The following is a 20,430-nucleotide window of genomic DNA, read 5'->3' as shown; positions in this document are numbered from 1 at the left end:
CAAATGTATATCATATGGATAATAAGTAGAATAATTTAATTATTTAAGAAAAATAAAATAAAAAAATATAACGTATAGAGATGATGAGTAGCAAAGTTACAAACTAAATTACTGTCCCTCGAATTGGGTTTTTTGGCTTCTTTTAACTAACTCTAACCTCGTGAACATGAACATGCACAAAAACATCCTTTTTCTTGTACCTCCTACACTTTTCTAGTACCTTTTATTCTTATCAAAACCAATGATTGTGAAGTAAAATGTCTCCCTTTCCTTCCCTTCTCAACCGTACTCAATACTATTTTTGTCACGAAGGTCAAGGAGAAGCAAAGAGTGTAATGAGATAGAATGATGTCAAACAAATGAATACTTCTATTAAGAAAAGGACTTCCGGTGGCTCTTTCCGGTCTCCGAGACAGAAAGGAACCCATCTCTTTTTAGCCTCATTCTTAGGGTGGATGATGGTGCTATTACGCCCACAACCATAGCTATTACCTCAAGTTTGCGCCGCAATACGCCATGGAGTCCAAAACTCTCCTCTAATCAAGGTTGTTCTTTGGAAAGTACCCATGACGTGACAACATAATTCGAGTTACAATACCCAAAAATAATTGTAAAAAAAATAAAAACCAACCTGGAGCGAGACACCAGGAATGCCACACGAAAGTTACATGTTGTACTGGATCATTTCATCCAAAACAAGGCAAAATTGATCATCTCATGTTCCTCAATACAAGCTCACGAGTAAGATTCAGTATTCGAGGTACAGGAATACCTTTTTATGCATCCCAAATGGAACTTTTAATCTCCAATCCTTCTGTTTCCGGCTAAAAGGTCTACCTTTGCTTTGAGGGTCCCTGTTTTCCTTCACATTAGCCAACTTCCACACACAACTCTCGGATTCCATTACTATGGAATCCAGCACAAAGATTCCATCCTTATCAAGACCTTTAGACTCCACATCGACATAGCACACTCTCATAGGCATGTCCTTAAACCGATCTAAATCATCCGGTACCTTTAGCAACCTCTCTGCCCCTGGAGATGATACCTATGAATCAAAGTAAAGTGTTTTTATACACAATCTACAACGTGAAAGGTTTATATATCAGATAAATCTTTATGAAATTACGGGAAAATTCAACAGCATAACTATTAAAGCCTTGCGTACAGACTGCCGAAGAAATCTAGCCATTCAATACCTCAAGAGCCAAATTATCCGGTACTTTTCCAATTTCTCCAACTTCATCCAATCTTTTCTTGAATTCTTGACTGTAGCTTTCAAGCTCCTCCATGCTAGGACAACCATATCTGATGAAAGCAATACTTGGATCTTAAAAAAAAAAAAAAAAAAAAACTACGGCAATTCAACTTGAAAAATAAAATATCATAAGTTATCTCCCCTACCTAAGATGTAGCTATAGCTACAGAATAACATAAAAAAATGTGAAAAAAAAAAAAACTTACAAAAGACCCTGTCAAACAATCAGATTGAGAAATTTTTTTTTTTTATAAGTAATCGATATTATATAAATAAAGATAGGCAAAACCCAAGTACACAAGATGATATACAAGAGAAAAGACCTATCTAGGTCGAAGTAAGAGAAACTAGAAAGTCATGAAAATTCAGGCCATTAAAATCTAGAGCAATAGCCCATAAGCATAAAGTACGGAAAAATAGGGTTCTAAATTCCTCCGAAGACCACTCCTTGTTTTCAAAAGTCCGATCATTGCACTCTTGCCATATACACCACATAATACAGATCGGGATCATTTTCCACACCGCCTTGATTTGTTGAACTCCTCTTGAAAATGTCCAGCTGGCTATTAGATCTACCACAGTTGCAGGCATAACAAAAGATAACTTTATCCATCTAAAGACTTCCATCCACAAGGCTCTAGTTGTCTCGCAATGTAGCAAGAGGTGTTCCACTGACTCGCCAGATCTCTTGCACATGCAACACCAGTCTACTCTAACTATCCGGCGCTTCCTCAAATTGTCGGTGGCCAGAATCTTCCCCAACGCTGCTGTTCATGTAAAGAAAATCGCTTTCGGGGGCACCTTATTTCGCCAAAGTCTCCTCCATGGGAACGAAATATTAACGGCTTGGGAAAGGGACTTATAGTATGATCGAACTGAGAAAATACCCATACCCGCAGAAGTCCACCACATCTTATCAGCTTGTTGTCTATCTGGCTTAAGTCTTAAGTCTTAAGTCTTATCAGCTTCCATATTTACAATCAATTACAAGTTTCCATAAGGCTTAAGTCTCCGTGTTATACCTCCATAGCCACTTCCCAAGCAGGGCCCGATTGGATATTCTTAGATTTTTTATACCCAAACCAATTGACGAGATTGGCCTACACACCTTATCCCAACTGACCAGGTAAAATTTGAATTCATCCCCTATCCCACTCAATAAGAAATCACAATACAGTTTATCAATCCGAGCAGCTACCCTTGCAGGCAATTGAAACCAAGATAAGAAGTATGTAGGTAAGTTAGAAATGATACTCTTGATGAGAGTCAACCGGCCACCTTTCGACAAGTACAATCTTTTCTATCCTGCCAGTTTCCTTTCTATCTTCTCTATGACTGAATCCCATATGAATGAGGCCCTTGCAATAGCCCCCTACGACAATCCTAAGTAGGTCATGGGAAGAGAAGCTACCTTGCACCCAAGAATACTAACTAGCTGCCTTGTCTTGCTCACGTTCCCCAATGGCACTAACTTTGACTTGTCAAAGTTAACTTTCAGGCCGGATGCTACTTCAAAACATAATAACAAAGCCTTCAATGCTCTCAACTGGTCACGATCTGCCTCATAGAATAGGAGCGTATCATCTGCAAAAAGTAAATGAGATAAAGTAATAATGCCCCTGTTGGGATCACCAATCGAAAATCCAGCCATAAACCCATGCGTAACTGCAATTGATATCATCCTACTCAAGGCCTCCATAATGATAACAAAGAGAAGTAGGAACAAAAGATCTCCTTGCCTTAAGCCACGAGAGCTACTGAAAAAACCTGTAGGACAGCCATTTATCAATACTGAAAATCTAGCCGTAGTAATGCACCAACTCATCCAGGAGCGCCACCTAGCCCCAAAACCGCACCTCCCCAACAAGTACAAGAGGAAATCCCAATTTACATGATCATATGCCTTCTCCATATCTAGTTTGCAAATAATCTCTGTGGAGCCAGCCTTTAATCTGCTATCCAAACCCTCATTCGCTATGAGGACTGAGTCCAAAATTTGTCGCCCCCTTAACAAATGCATTTTGTGGCTTCGTGATGATTTTGCCCAAAACCACCCCCAATCTGTTAGCAAGAACCTTGGACATAATTTTATACACCCCATTCACAAGGCTAATGGGTCGAAAATCCTTAACCTCCAACGCTCCAATCTTCTTCAGGATCAACGCAATAAAAGTAGCATTTAAGCATTTCTCAAACCTTCCAACCGAGGATACACTTATCTTCAAAAGGCCTTTCCAACCAAGATGCTTCCTGAGGCTCAATAGTGTCAAAGACGAGGCCATCCAACTTTGGTCTCCATTCCTCATGTTCTGTAAGCAGTTTTTCATAGAAATTCACCTCATGATCACTAATTACAAGGGCCTCCGTGCACTCTATACCATTAATATTCAGCATTTCAATAGTATTAGTTCTACTATGAGAGTTAGCAACTCTATGAAAGAACTTTGTGCTCCGGTCGCCTTCTTTCAGCCGCAATACTCTCGACTTTTGGTGCCAAGAAATCTCCTCTAAGGATAGTATTTTTTCTAGTTCTGTAACCAACTCTGTCTTGCGCAATAATTCTTCTAGTAACAGGGCTCTAACCTTAAGAATCCGCTCAAACTGATCCAACTCCTCCACCATAAGCTTCTTTCTCTCCCCTATATCTCCAAAGGATTGTGAATTCCAAAACTTAAGATCATTTTTCAAAGCTTTTTAACTTACAGGCTAGGATGTACGAGGGGTTGCCGAGAAACTGGTAAGACCACCATTGCCTAACCTTATCCACAAAACCTTCACTTTTCAGCCACATGTTTTCAAACTTGAAATAACGGCGGCCACATCAAATGCCACCACAATCCAACAAGATAGGAAAATTATCCGAGCAAATACATGGCAATCTCTTTTGGGACACCTCCGGATAGTGCACCTCCCACTCTAGTGAGATTAAAAATCTGTCCAGCCGGGACCAAGTCTGATTATTTGACCAAGTAAAAGAGCCCCTCAATAGAGGAATATCTAACAGGTTTAAGTAAAAAATATAGTCTGAGAACTCTGTCATAGCTGGGCACATCCTACTCTCACCAAATCGTTCACTAAGAATTTTGATGACATTAAAATCCCCTCCTATACACCAAGGAAGTTTCCACCAACTATATAACCCAACAAGTTCCTCCCATAATAAGCGTATAAGCGTCTATCGTTGTCTACATTAGGACCATATACACCTGCAAAAGCCCACACAAAATTATCTGCCACACTCTTAAAAGAGCATGCCATTGTATACTCCCCCCCACAAACTCCTCCAATTTCTCAACCACTCTTTTATCCCACATCACTAGGATTCCACCCGAAGCCCCATTCGATGCAAGAAAGACCCAATCCGCATAGGTACAACTCCAAACACTTCGAATTAACTTTCTAGAAACATTTTTCAGCTTAGTTTCTTGTAAACATACAATGTCCACTCTCCACTCTCGCAACAAAGTTTTTATACGAAGTCGCTTATTCGCCTCATTTAACCCACGAAAGTTCCAAGACACAATTTTTGGCTTCATAAAGGATATGCAAGCCCCTTCCCTTTTGATCTTTCACGGCTCGAGCTTCCTTCGTAATTCAATGACCACTTTAGGCGCTTAAGCTCTCACTGTTTTTTTTACCCAGCTTTCTTTGACTGTGTATGACCCTCATCAATGGCAATAAGTAAAGCCAAAAACTGCTCTTCATAACCCACACAATCCATACCTATCCAATGATGCATATCTTTCACCTTTTGAAGCATCCGATCCGATACATTCGATTCATTTGGTAGCAAACGGTTCAACGGAATAGGCTCCCCTTCACTGGAAGCCCACTACATATTAGGAATCACCCCCCTATCTTCCTCCCCAAATAAGTTTTTTCCCTCCCATTCAACCACAGCATTATTGATGGGAAATTGAGTCTCAGGAACACTCTCTACCTCATAACCAGTTCCCTGAGAAAGCCCATCATCATCACCCACATCCACCCCTACCCCCTCAAACCTTGGAACAACGTAACTCAGTTCATGGCACGGTAAAGCTTTCGAGCAGAACTCAAGATGATCCTTGAGTTGTAGATGGGCCTCCAACTGAGGAGTTGACCCTCCCAACATGGTCATCAGCGTTTTCTGGCTGCCTGAAGCTGCAGCGGTGTCGCACGATGGTGGGAACTCCACCCCCTCCATCGCAGGCCTCTCCTCACCGAGCCTCCACTAAAGGCGAAGGAACCATCAGCGCTTCTGTTGCATCGACGTCCTTTGAAGCATCGACGTCCTTCGGTTCTGTTGCATCGACGTCCTTCGAAGCATCGACGTCCTTTGAAAATGGACTCGACGGTTCAGTTGTCGTGCGTTGTAGTTCAACCAGACCAAATTCCGGGAGTATAGCCTCCGTCGGTGGAGTCGTCGCATTCACCGGGGCCACCTAAGTCTTCGCCGGCACTGGTGGCTGAGACCCCCCCGTCGATGGGCCTGAGGTAGACGCAACCCATCTCCTCCAAACAGGCCTCTTCTTTACCTGCGTCCCCCGATAGTGAGGCCCACCACGAGGGCCGGCCCTAGTTTTCCTTTTCCTAAGGCCTGCTTTAGTTGCATGGGCCCCTTCGGTTCCTGGCCCAACACAATAGCCTGCTTCCCATCCCCTTGGCCCACACCCACTTCCACTAAAACTTCCTCTTGAACGCACCGTTTTAGCATATTAATATTAGATTGCAAATCCTCTATGTGCCTCTGCATCTCCAACACAGCCCGAAGGAAATTTTCCTTATTAAGACCGACATTTCCCCTGCCATCCCTCTCCAACCTCTGAGCCCCTACTGAAACAACACCACCTTTAGACTGCAACGGCGCTTCTCCACTAATTCTGACAGGTTGTCAGGATGGGTCCAAAACCTTCGGTTTTTTTAGAGCTTCCAGGTATGAACTATTGGAGGGAGGAGCTGTCGTCGTCACTAACAGAGCCGACCCAAAGGAGTCACCTTCTCGCCCAGCATCCCTCAAAACCTCCACCATCTTCCTCCAACCCATTCCGTCCCTATCTTCAGGAATGAATATGCAGTTCCGGCGACCTCCTCTACCGTATTTCACCAGTGCCATGAAAACACCCTGAAGGTTTGAGCACCTATGTGCTATGAAGCCCCTGTCCCCTTCCCTATGCCCTGTATAGAACTCCTTTCTCCCAGCCATTAAACAATTTTCCAGGGCTTTAGTGAACCATTGAGCCATGGCCAACTCCAAACTCATCTTCTTCACCAACTTCCACCCTCTTTCGGTAAGGAGCACCCTGTGCCCATCCCTTAAAACCTCAAAAGACTTTCTTTCAATATCAACTACTCTCCTAAGACCCATAGCCTTCCCTGCTGAAACTAAATCCCACGATCAAGCTCCCACAAACACCATTGGGACAAAGTAGAAAATTGTATAAGGGATGATGTACGGAGAGAAAATTTTAAGAGAGAGACTCAGCTAGAAACTTCTAGATTGAGAAAATTAACAATCGTAAGAGCTTGTATTCTGACCATAGGATATGCTACCATTTATAGTTTTTGAGAAAATGTTTTTTTATTGGAAAAAGTAACCATATCCTAGCTACAAAAGGTCGGCCTTACTCATTTGACAGTTTATCCAATCTCACATAAACATATCCGCGAGGAGTTGTCTTGAAAGCATAGAGTTTCATGTCATCGCCAAACTGCAACAAGACGTCAAGGGCAATTGAGAGAGCCCCCTCACCCCATGGGACATCTTGCAACACAACACCGCCACCATCACCTCCATCACCAATCTATAAACCATTTTCATCCACTAAAATGTTAACTTTGTGTAGCTGAATGAAATTTGAGATGTAGATCGTTGAAGCCAGAACACTGTACCTCAGGCTCAGCCTCCTCCTCCTCTTCCCATCCATCTGTGGATTCCCCCTCTTCATTTGTCTCACCTGCAAATAAAAAACAAAAATTGAGCGAGGATAGCATTACAGTATCTATGGCCAGGAAAACAGAAAGCTGGAACTGAGAAGTTTACACGGCTACTTCTACTCATGAAGTCTAAGCATGCATCAAGAGCGAAGATTACATCTATAATTTCCGCATTGAACATGAGGAAAAAGACAACCATTGAGTGCCGACTCTATGTGGCATATATGTGTAATACATTAAAGAACTGTGTCAACAGCCAGAAATATAGCTATGAAGCTGAACATAATTGGTCAAATCTTAAATCCTTCAATGAAGCTGATGACAAAACATGTATTGTTTTTTTTTTCCTTTCCCAAGATTTATATTTCAAGGAAATTCAGAAAAAGTACTAGTATCCCAAGATCAAAATTAGTATATTTAATAGTACAAGACTTTTAAAATGCCAAAAGTATAAAACCCACAGCATGGTTTCAAATCTTTATAAGCGAGAATAAGAGATAACTTAATGGCAAATAAACTGGTTTATATATGTTTCCAAAAAAAAACTGGTCTATACATATCCGGAGTATTGGATTTTTATCATATACCGGAATAACATGCCGAAGAGGTACATATCAAGGTTCTCGAGTTATTTCCAAGCCTTCAAACCCATCATACAACAGCGCAAAGCAGCATTTTCGTTCTCAACGAATTACATGAGAACACTAGAGCTCTTTCTGCTCGATGTAGGAAAACAAACCAAAAGGAAAAAAGAAATAAAGTAAAGTAATTTCAAAATGTCCCGAACCCAGAAACAAAAAATAGAGGCTTACATTGAAATGAGTCTTCTTCTTCGTTGGCCTCGAACTCAATATCTTCTTCCGAGGACGAGGAGCTGTTAGTGCTCGCAAACCGAAGAGTAACAACAAACGAAGAAGAATGGACAGAGGAGTTGGGTTTGAGAGGGAAGCGAAGCAAACGAAAATGACAAGGGTTTGGAAGAAACTGTGTCTGGGGAGGGAAGGAGGCTAAGAAAGAAAGCCTTTTTACAGACGACAAGGATGGGGAGGAAGATGAAAGCGAGCTGCCAGTTCTACGAAGAAGAAGTAGAGCCTGAAGGGTGCTGCACTTCATTGTCGTCGGGGCCCTCCAACTCAAAGCGGTGCTTTCCAGTTTCCAGTTTCCAGCGCCTCTAAAAGCATTGGGGCGGGCTGGGCTCAGGAGTATTAGGGCAGTTTGAGAGAATAATTTTGTGTTTTGTTTGAGTGTTTAAAATATTAAGTTTTAATATTATTATTATTTTGAGATTTAAAAAAGTTGAATTATTTATTATATTCTATATGTGAATTTAAGAAATGTGTAATGATGAGATGAGATGATAATTTTGTATCTCATCTCACATCCCAAACTTACATCTGCGTTTGGATGTTGAGCTGAGCTCAATTGAGTTAAATTTTTTATAAATAATAATGAGTTAAATAATAAAGAAAATTATATAAGACACATCTAAATTGAGTTTAAATGTTAAGATAAGTTTAGTACTTTTTATGGAAATTTGAAAAAGGATGTGGATCACACGTATAAAGATGTTTTAAGTTGAAAAAAATTGTAGATCCCATGTGTAAGAATGTTTTGAGTTAGAATAAATTTAGTAATTTGAGAGTTAAGTATTTAGATATTAGACTCAATTTAAAATTAGACTGAACTTAATTGAGCTCAATAACCCAACAAGCCTTAGTAATCGTCTAGTCATTATTTAAATTTAAAATTTGATTAAAAATTGAAGTTGTAGCTAAAGTGAAAACCATTAGAAAGATTAATGAGCGGTCCTACTCTGCTGCTCAGACTGCACCGCTCCATCTTAACGTTAGTTTAATTTTTTTTAATTTTTGTATTCATATTTTTTTATCATTTTAAGACATTTTTAAAAAATATAAAAAAAAATATACTAATAATCACTTTTTTAACTATTAAATTAAAAAAAATTAAAATCCATAAGGTATCAAAATGAGGAGGCAAATGGAATGGACTAAGTAACATTTTTCAAGATTAATTTATATTGAATTATCTATCTAAATGTCAAAATAATAATATAATATTATATATTTCAATAATAATTTTTTATATTTTACAAATACACTATATATTAATTAACTGAAGTAGCCATTGGGAATATTTTTAGTATAAAATTATTATTTCTCAACTTTTTTTTTCCTCAACCTAATTATCTAATAGTAGCCAATGAGGATTTTTAAAAATAAAATATTATTTTAAAGATGAATAATGACTGATCAAATTTGGAGAAAATGATAAATTTATTGTAGCTCAAAAGTGGGGCCTTGAAGTTTTGACTATTCCAATATAGACCACTTTTGAACAACTTAGGTTGCATTTAGATAATAAGGTGATTTTAGATATTCTGTGAATGGTAATGAAAAAGTAATAATAGAATATTGAATAGTAATAAATAATAGAATATTAAATATTAGTAACTAATAGTGAATAATAATAAAAAATAGATAAATAATAATAATAAAATAATAAATAATAGTAAATTATCCAAACTAGCCCTTAACCAAAATTTGACTAGACACTTACATTTAGTTAAGCCAATACCAATGCTCACCAGATTCGGCGAGCTGATCATAAACCTTATTATAAATATTAATTGCATCAATTTTTTCATAAAATAAATAATTTTTATATAATAACGTTATAAGAATATCATTATTTTATAAAAAATAATTTTTCCATTTAAACTTTCATATTATTCTTATAATAATACCATTTTCAAATCCAAACCTCCCTCTATACTCATTCAAGAATATTATTAAAAAGATTATTAAATATATTCTTCAGAGACCAATTATTTTATTTTTTTAATTTTATTAAAACATTTACCTTTTTTTTAACTCTCATATTTTTTTGAAATCTACAACCAAAATTCGATTAAAAATTTAATAAGATGAGAAGACACACTGGCCAAGAAAATAAAAGAAATAGAAATCGGAAAAAAATTATTGATTAAAATTTTTTTTCCAAATCCTATTTACCCACAACCTAATAACACAGTTTTCTCCCTTTCAAATAAAAAAAAAACCACAAAATTATATAAATGAAGAAACAGATTTTCTTAAAAAAAGTACAGAAGTGGTAGAAATTTGCCTATCTACAACCGCAGAATAGTTCTAAGAGTATCACAGAGATTTTGAATGGTCTGCTGCTCCTCTGTTGCCTGCAGCTCCTGAAGTGGCACGTGAAATTCATAATTTCTATGTTTATAATTTATTGTTTAAATAGTATTATTTTATTTGTGTTATTTTAATTATGTTGTTTATATTCTTGATATTTTATTTTTAAATGTGTTATTTTATTATTATTTATTTTGGTAATGTGGGGTTTTTATTATTATTATTTTTATTAGTGTTACTATTTTAATGTAATTTTATTTGAAGTGGGTTTTATTTATTTGGACTTTTTATTTTTAAATTCTGTGTTTTAATGTTGCTGGGCCGTGTGTGTGTGTTGAGAGTGTAGCCCAGCCCAATTTTGACCCAGCAGCCAGCCCTGCACCCAGCCCGTATATCATTTAGAGCCCAGCCCGTGCGGCTCGTGTAAAGCCCAGCCGTGCGCCTGAAGACCAGCTCGAGCGAAGCAGGGCCCAGCCTGTGTGAGAAGTAGCCCTCCCCTTTTGCTAGTGGAACGGCATCGTTTGGGGTTCCATCTCTTTCTCTGCAGCGCCGTGTACCAGCAGCCTCATTCTTCTCCTTTCTTCTTCATTTCTTCTAGATTCTTCTTGTTTCTTCTTTTTCCACCGAGCTCCATCCTCCACGCAGCTGCTGCCGAACGCGCATGGTCACGCATCTTAGCCGTGAGCCACCTCCTCCTTCCTTCTTCTTTCTCCGTGTCGTTTCGGTAGTGGCTCCAAAAGCTAGTTGTCCAGCTGCCCTTCCACGCGGCCATCTTTGTCCACCTTGAGCTTCATCAGATGTCTCTGTGTCCTTCGGCAAGGCCTTCTCGCATCTATTGTCAAGCCTTCGCAACCCGTACTGCCACGGCTTGTGTTGCCGTGTTTCTCCTCTTCAAACCGTGCGACACGCAACTCCTCTAAACCACCATTAGTAGTCTATAAATAAGCCATGATTTCTATAATTAAACCTTCCGAAAATCTTCATTCAAGCTATTTCCTTTTGGTAGTTGAGTTTGAACTTTGATTTTTGTTTGTGAAATTCGAAAGCTCGAGGCTTTGGCAGTGTTTGGTTTTGTTTTAAAACTTGTGAAAAATTCAATCGGTTTGTTAGTTGTTGCCGTGTATCAAAACCCAAGTTTTTGGACACTGTTTTACTGTGTGCCGCCGTTGTGCCGCCACCTTGAGCAACAACATTTTCGAGCGATCTTTCAGATTTATTCCAAATCTTCGTGTGTATGTAATTTTTCGATTTAATAATATTGTTGTATTTGTCGTTTATAAACTGTTGATTGTATTGGTCTGTTGGAATTGAGCCTTGAGCCGTTGAAGCGTTGGGTTATAAATTGTAGTTGTTGGAATTGGGCCTTGGGCCGGATTGGAGGACGAGTTACGCGTGTAAATATACAACTGTACTTATGTATTTATTTAAGATAATTAATTGTGTATTCCAATTAAATAGTGAATTGTATATTTGTCGTTTTATTAAATTGTGCAGTGATGTCACGTTGTCTGTTGGAAATTGATACTGTTGCGTGAGTGCGTGTGTTTCACGACCCCAAGCCGAGATGAGGCATTATCTCGGTGGAGCTCCTCTGGTCACTCAGGAGTGTAACAGACTTACGTGACGTCCCCTGAGTTGTGGCAGGGCGACGACGGGAACGGACGAGATGGTAACGCTCTCGTACCGATTCCGTGACCTTTTGGCTGGCGAGGTTAGAGGATGCTTGGCCATGTACACGCTGAGGGTGGAACTGGGCATCGCTCATTACGAAGTCTCATGCACGGACGTTACCAGTAATGTGACGAAGAGAGCTAGGTCGTGCGGACGTTCCATAGGGGAGACTGTGGCACATGCTTAATAAAATAATGGTTATGATTGGACCAAAATGAGATTTTTGGCGTGAGTGGTTTAAAATGGTATTTTGGGAAAAAGAAGATGAGATGTTGTTTTGCATATTATGTCTGTATGGAGACGTGTGTTATTTTTTTATATCTCTTGGATGTTATTTTGATTAATTACTTGCTGAGATGTCATAATCTCATTGTGGTATTTTACCCTACGGTTCCGTCTTATGGTGCCGTAGAGTCTGACGCAGAGCCCGAGTTTGAGCTTGAGGGATCAGCTCTGCCGGAGATTTGATTTGCTGAGTTACTGTTCAACGTTATGTGATTCGTTTCCCTTATGTTATTTCCTGTATTTATTTTATCTGTCGAATGACTGTATAAAATTTCTAAACCTTTTTACAAATTGTTTAAATTCTGGTACTTAATAGACTTAATTATCTGCTGTGTTTTTATTGTACATTATTGCATGTGCACACACATGGCACTATCGTTGGGATGTGTGACCGTGTTGTCATCATCCTAGCGTCTCGATTCTCGTGTTTCCTTACATGGGGGTCGGGGGCGCCACATGGCATGTCTTCATAACACCTGTCACCTGCAAACAGTTGCCCACTAAGAAATGCAGCAATTTATGTGATTGTCGGTTTTAATTCTAGTGGTAAAGAAGATAAAAAAGAAAACAAAGTAGGAAAAAAAGTAGCAGTGGGAACTGACTAGCTGTAGCCAAATTTCTCTGATCGCACTAAATAATTGCTCTGCTAGAAGTCAATTGGACCAAAAACATGCAGCAAGTATGGGTGGCAATATGTGACACGACCCGTTAACCCAATACGAACACGACACGATAAAAGCGGGTTAGGGTTTAGTCTTAACAGGTTCGGGTCAAAACGGGTTGACCCGTTAAGACACGATTGCTTAACGGGTCACTAACAGGTCAACCCGTTATGACCCGTTAAGAAAATTAAATTTACCTTTATACCCTTAGACCTAAAGGGCAGGGAGGACACTCCACTTCCTTCTTCAAGTTCTAAATTTGTTTAGATCTGTGTTTTTAATTTTTTATTATATTTGAGATTGTAACATTAATATATTTACATTGTATGTTTTGTTTATTATATTTGGGATGTAATTTTAATAATGAATATTATTACAAATTGTGTGGATCATATTTGTTTAGATTGTAATTTTAGACTTGTAGTTAGTTTTTTATTTTTTATAGATATTATTTATATTTAAATATTTATATAAAATCAATTAAGTCAAACGGGTCGTGTCGTGTCGTATCGTGTATGTCCAACCCATTAACGTAAACGGGTTGAAACGGAACGGGTCGTGTCGTGTCATGTCATGTCAATTTATTTCTTATTCATTAACGGGTCATAACGGGTCGTGTCGTGTTAACCTGTTATCTTATCGTGTCGTGTTCGGGTTTGAAATTTTGACACGAAATCCTTAACGGGTCGTGTTCGTGTTGACCCGTTAAGTGTAATATACATACCTTGACACGACACGAACACGACCCGTTAACACGATTTGACACCCCTAGCAGCAAGTAATCAGCAACAAATATAATTGGAAAAGAGAAGCCATACATTGTGTGGTATGCTAAAGCCTGTGCCAAAATCAGTAGGGTAGAACTTGAAGTGAGCCTTTGGTAAACACTTGGAGGCAGTGGCATCTGCAACACATCAAATGTATAAGAAACCCATATTCCAACGGCAGGGAGAGGAGAGAGAGACAGAGAGGTGTAACCTCATTTTGTACCCTTCGACCCTTTCTAGACTGCCCATCACCAGTAAAGAGCTCCTGCAATGCCTCTACAGCGACATTTCCGTTGTTATCCCACTGCATGCTTCCGAGCGCATTGTCTGACAAGAGAGTAATAGGGGATATATCAGCAGCCCTCAAGAATGGAATTGGTACTGTATTGCCAGCTGTGTATATGGACCAAAGCTGAAATGGCATTGACAAATAGAACTGAGGTTAACAAATCAGCCACAGTAATAATAATTTCAAAGGCTCTAACAGGAGAGATAAATAGCCTAGTCAAACAAGCAAGAAGTCAAGCAGAAGGCCAGAATCCAAAGGCATGAGAAGCACACTACTTTCAAAGCAAATGATATAAAAACATAAAGGAAGACAGTAAGCCATCTTAATGTGAAATTATACTTATTCTAAAAATTTAAACTGATAGAAAGAGGTAGATTTTATTATTTATTTTATATCTTAACACTTCCTCTCATGTGTGGGCTAGACTCTCTCTCAATAGGTGGCCCAACACGTGAAATATTTAATTAAATGAGATAGAGTATAGAGTCAAGGTTCGAACTCAGGACTTCTGCTCTGATACCATGTGAAATTACTATTTATCCCAAAAGCTTAAACTGATGGGAAGAATTAGATTTTATTATTTATTTTATATCTTAACGCCTAAATCTCCAAACAATAAATTCTAAACAATGCATAATCTGTATATCTATTCTAATAATACAACTAATCACAATAACTCGAATCTTTTCGAAACTTTCAAAGAGTTATAAAGTCATTGCTTACCTCTAAAGCAGTTATAGGATAAAAAAATACAAGTCATTTTATAAGTTGGGTAGATATAAAAATTAGAATAAACACCACCTTATCTTGCAATGCAAAAGCTTTTTGGCTAACAATATCATTGTTCAATGTGCTCCTGATTATACTACTGCCAACTTCGAGCTTTGTCTGACAAAGACCTTTCGTCTTGAGGTTTTGCTTGGTAGAGCTAGATATGGTGTGAGGAGATGCCTTATTGGCTAGTGTGACAAAATTTGATTCTCCTACTAAAGTGGGCTAATTGAAAAGAGTTGTGCTACATAGAAGCCTCATACCCTACACACCACTTAAAAATATATGATTTTACTTTTTTATCCTCATATTTCATATTGAAATTCAATATGAAATATGAGGATAAAAATGTAAAATCATATACTTTTTAAGTGGTGTGCATGGTGAGGGGCTTATGTTTAGAATTTTTCAATTGAAAAATGCTTCTTGTTTTATAGGCTGAGAGACTATAACAATCATCGGATGATTAAATACATTAGCAGGTAAGCAGATGTATAGGTTCTAAAACAGGTTTCCGGATTCAATAAGTATAAATGGTCCCTTTCCAGGTATTTTTTTTATCATTTCAGAAACGGGAAAGCCATTAGTAGTACAGTTTCAAAATAACTTGCGTTCTGTTTTGAAACCCGAAGGTGACATTAACATCATACAGCAGACTAGTAATTATCACTGATCATTCCTTGCGATGGCAAGTTAAAGCATGCAATCAAACATTAGGAAGGATCCAATGCTATTAAAGAAATATGAGTATAGGATCTTTTATTTCGAGGATTGGTTGTATTACAATTTTTTCTCTGCCACAAGTAAGGTTTTTTCAAAATAATTTCAGGGCTTCGACTAAAAAAGACGCCATTAAAGAAAAAAAAATCAGTTCTGTAATAGTTCATCACAAATGTCCAATATACTTCAAACGAGGTTTTTTCTTCAAGAAGTAGTGACTCCATGCCCCATGAAGAAAAGAAATGAAACTTCACACAACTCACAGACCCAGATTGACATATGGTTGAAGTTTCATTTATAAATTAGTTTACATAGTTCCATTTACTTAAAATCCTCAGGTTCAAGTTTTTTTTTTTATAATGAGAGAATTTATTCCAAGTAAATAGGCGTAGCCCAAGTACACAAAGGAAGTATACAAATGGTACACCTAAATACAAGCTAAAGAAAAACAGAACCAAGGCAAAATATTACAAATATTCGCATCCCTTATAAGGTTTTTCACCCAAAAACTTATAGCGTCAAAGAAAAAATCCCTGAATTCCCCCAGAGAACATTCGCAATCTTCGAAACACCTCCCATTTCTCTCTAACCATAAGCACCAAAACAAACACAAGGGGATCATCCTGCACACTGCTGCACTACCTCCACATCCCACTGAACCTTGCCAGCTAGCCAAAGAGTCCACCACACGCAAAGGCATCACCTAAGCAATGCCTACTCTTGCAAAAATCTCATTCCACAACTGGTTAACGGATTCACAAAATCACTACACGCAAAGTCACCACCACATAATGAAGGAATAGATGGTTAATAGATTCGTCACTTTTTTTTTACACATAAAACACCAATCAATCACAAATAAACTTATTTTTCTCAAATTATCCGTGGTTAATATTTTCTCAAGAGACACCAGCCAACATAAAAATTCAACTTTACTAGGTAGCCTTGCTCTCTAGATACATTTCCAGGGGTATACTTTATCACCATGACTATACTTTATCACACACTTCCCAATCCTGTAAATCTCTGGTAAATTCCACATTCCAATGCAACATAATATTAGAAAATTGAGAAGAGTCAGCCACTGCAGCCCCTTTGTTTCTAGCAATCCTAAAAAGATTAGGATAAACATATTTAAGAGTTGAATCCCTAATTATCATGCCAGAAATAAATATTTGTCCCGTCCCCCACTTTGAAATTAATGTTGCTGACAAAATCCCCCCATCCCAATCGAATGGACTTCCACAAACCCACCCCATACACCTCTTTTACTTCATTAGTACACAAATTACCTCACATCCTCTCATATTTAACATCCACAATCTGCCTCCATAATGCATTACTCTTGTTGTTGTACCTTCAGAGCCACTTTCCAAGAAGAACTTTATTGAAAAGCTTTAAATTCCAAACTCTCAATCCTCCACATTACACCAGGATACAAACCTTGTTCCAACTCATCAAATGAAATTTTATTTCCTCCCCATTACCGTCCTATAAGAAATTTCGAAAAATCTTCTCAATTCTTGTAGCTACCCCTGCAGGTAAAGGAAAGAGGGAGAGGAAATATGTGCGTAAATTAGACAATGTGCTTTTAATCAATGTGACTCTGCCCCCTTTTGACAAATAAAGCTTTTTCCAACTTGCTAACCTCCTCTCAATCTTCTCAATCACCCCATCCCAAATAGAAACTGATTTGTGAGGGGCATCCAAAGGTAACCCAAGATGTTTCATATGTAACGAAGCTACCTTACATCCCAAAATATTGGTTAGATCCAAAATATTTCTAACTGTACCTACTGGAATAATTTCAGACTTAGTTAAATTAATAATAATAAGGCTTTTAAAGCTCGAAGATGATCCTAGTTGGTATCACTGAAAATTAAAGTATCATCTACGAAGAGTAAATGTGAAATAGTAATGCTGCCCCGTGAAACATCACCCACCATGAAACTCGACACAAAGCCCCCTTCCATAGCCGCTTCAATCATACGACTCAAGGCGTCCATAACTAAGACAAAAGGAAAGGAGATAAAGGATCTTCTTGCCTCAAACCATGGGAGTTGTTAAAAAATCCAACCGGAGAGCCATTCACCAATATAGAAAATCTGGCTGTCGAAATGCAATGTCTTATCCACGAGCACCACTTCTCCCCAAAACCAAATCTACCTAGCAAGTAGAGTAGAAAATCCCAATTAACATTGTCAAAAGCCTTTTCCATGTCCAATTTGACTAAAATTTCATATTGCCCCATCTTTTTTCTACTTTCCAAACACTCATGAGCAATTAAGATCGAATTAAGAATTTGTCTTTTCCTCACAAATGCATTTTGAGACTTCGTTATAATTTTATCCATAACGGTTAGCTATGTCAAGTTTGGTCTAAATACCTCTTCCATTAGGTTTCTTTCATTATTTATAGAAAAAAGTTACAACTTGCTAGATATTTCTTCTGCTAATTTCTCTGTAACACGTTAAGTCTATTTATAGTTAGCCTAATTCTCTGCTATATATAGAAAGACCTAAATTATATTCGTAACATCCCCCCTCAAATTGATGCCGGTAGATCCAAAAGCATCAATTTGTCAACCAAGAACTGATGATGGTGCCGAGAAAGAGCTTTAATGAATATGTCTGCAGTTTGACGTTTAATGGAAATGTGAGGGAGAGTAATCACATGTTTGTCAAAAGATTCACGTATGGAATGATAATTGACTTTGATATGTTTCGTACGCTCATAGAAGACTGGATTAGCGGCAATCTGAATAGCACTGGTATTATTAGCATGAAGAGGAGTGGGATGCAGAAGAGGAAAACCAAGTTCATCTAATAACCCACGAAATCATGTGATCTCAGAGCATGCGGAAGACATGGCACGATACTCAGACTCAGTAGAGGACTTGAAAACTTGATCTTGCTTTTTACTCTTCCAAGAAATGAGTGCATTGCCTACGAACATGCACCAGCCGGTAACAGAGCGACGAGTATCCGCACATCCAGCCCAATTAGCATCACTATATCCCACCAACTGTACGGAAGATTCTTTATGAAAGAACAACCCGTGTGTAGAGGTGCCCTTCAAATATCAGAGAATGCGGCAGGCAACGGCTAAATGAAGATGTCATGGAGCCTGCATAAATTGACTCACTTGTTGCACAGCAAAAGAAATGTCAGGACGAGTAATCGTCAAGTAGTTCAAACTCCCAACAAGCTACCGATACAAGGATGGATCTGATAGAAGCTCTCATTCTTCCTGAAGAAGTTTAAGATTTACCCATAAGGAGTAAAAACAGAGTTAGCCGATTGGAGACCACCCAATGAAATAACGTCCTGCATGTATTTGTGTTGGTGTAACAACATACCAGTTGGAGTAAGCTGCATCTCAAGGCCAAGAAAGTATTGCAGGGGACCAAGATCTTTCATGTGAACTGAGGCATTGAGATGCTGTTGTAATTGTTTAATTAACTCAATATCTGAATCAGTAATCACAATGTTATTGACATATACGAGAAGCAATACGATTCCTGCAGAAGTCTTGCGAAGAAAAAGAAATGAATCAAACTGACTTTGAGTAAAATGAAAAGCAAGCAGGTTAGAGTAAAAAAACTTTCTTGAAGAAAATAACTTCAATCAATTAATATAATAACGTAAATTAATTTAAAATAAATTCAATTTTTTTTTAAAATTAACTTAGAGTAAAAAAATTTCAAGTTTTATAAATTTAAATTTATTTGTAATTAAATTATATAATTACGTCAGTTAATTAAATGTATTTTCTTCTAGATTATAAAAAAATGTCATGTTCTAAGATTCAAAGAACAACAAGAAAAAAAAATAGTTGGATGGTAAAACAGTAGTAAAGGAGGTATAGGGGTATCATTACCCCTATGAAATAGGGTGGCAAATTGTGTTTTGGAATTGTGTTCGTCTCGTGTTAAGTTATGAATATTTGATAATATAAGTCAATCTGAACCCAACTCGTTAAGCTAAACGTGTCAAACTTCTAAATCCTAACTCAACCTATTTAAATAACGAATCGTATCGCATCATCCATTTTGACCAGTTTAATAATTAATTAGAAATATATTAACACGACACGACTCATTTAAACTCATTTGTTTAATGTAAATGGGTTGAATTAAAGCGCATAACTCATTTGATCTGACTAACATAATTTCACATAGAAATTAAAATCTATATTTATTAATAATTACAATATCTTAAAAAATATATATCAATATTTTTAAAATTTTAATATATAATAAAATCAATATTACAAACCATTCAATTATAAATATGAGCATAAATCTAAAATTATACTATCAATAATAAAAATAATAAAAACATAAATATATTGAAAAATATCAATATTACAACTTAATAATAATAAAATTTTAATTTTAAAAGAAATTTTAAACGGGACAAAACGAATTAATTTCATGTTAAACAAGTGTACTCGTTTATAAATCGTATCTTAATGAGTTAATTCGTTTTGATTCGAATTTATTAATATCAAACTAAATCCTTTAATTTCGTGTCGTATTCCTATTGAGTTGACAAATCGTGTCACATATTATTATCCTTAGAATATTAAAATAAAAGTTGAAAATTCAATAAAAGTTAAAAGTTAAATATTGAGATGAAAGTTACATATTGTCATTAGATGAATTAAGGTAAAAATTAAAAGTTAAATAAAATATTATCAGAATATTATATTTTAATATCATTATTATTTTAAAATTTAAAAAAATTAAATTATTTATTATATTTTACCTGATAATTTATAAAAATTTTAAAAGAAGAGTGTTAAGATTTCATTTAGTAAGTAAACTCATCTTAACTCATTTTAATTAATTATTATAATTTTTTAAAATTTCAATACAAAATATAATAAATAATTCAATTTTTTTAAATTTTTAAATAAT

At 37.1% G+C, this 20,430-nt stretch overlaps 2 protein-coding genes across 2 annotated transcripts; both read right to left on the bottom strand.

Moving 5' to 3' along the window:
• Positions 1 to 349: 349 nt before the first annotated feature.
• On the bottom strand, positions 350 to 8,363 carry LOC108989393. Its single transcript, XM_018962971.2, has 5 exons — positions 7,987 to 8,363; positions 7,130 to 7,194; positions 6,866 to 7,041; positions 1,200 to 1,308; positions 350 to 1,048 (listed from the first exon to the last, which is right to left on the bottom strand). The coding sequence occupies exons 1-5, from the start codon at positions 8,285 to 8,287 to the stop codon at positions 749 to 751; spliced, it is 951 nt and encodes a 316-aa protein (XP_018818516.1). The 5' UTR covers positions 8,288 to 8,363; the 3' UTR covers positions 350 to 748.
• A 1,959-nt stretch (positions 8,364 to 10,322) lies between these two features.
• LOC108989359 lies at positions 10,323 to 18,928 on the bottom strand. Its single transcript, XM_035686228.1, has 6 exons — positions 18,868 to 18,928; positions 18,721 to 18,758; positions 14,820 to 15,014; positions 13,941 to 14,141; positions 13,781 to 13,866; positions 10,323 to 10,425 (listed from the first exon to the last, which is right to left on the bottom strand). Exons 1-6 carry the CDS (start codon positions 18,926 to 18,928, stop codon positions 10,323 to 10,325), a joined length of 684 nt encoding a protein of 227 aa, XP_035542121.1.
• Between the last annotated feature and the right edge of the window lie 1,502 nt (positions 18,929 to 20,430).

This window comes from Juglans regia, chromosome 16 (genome assembly GCF_001411555.2).
Source record: "Juglans regia cultivar Chandler chromosome 16, Walnut 2.0, whole genome shotgun sequence".
Taxonomy (NCBI): domain Eukaryota; kingdom Viridiplantae; phylum Streptophyta; class Magnoliopsida; order Fagales; family Juglandaceae; genus Juglans; species Juglans regia.
This window is presented reverse-complemented; position numbering and strand designations above follow the sequence as displayed.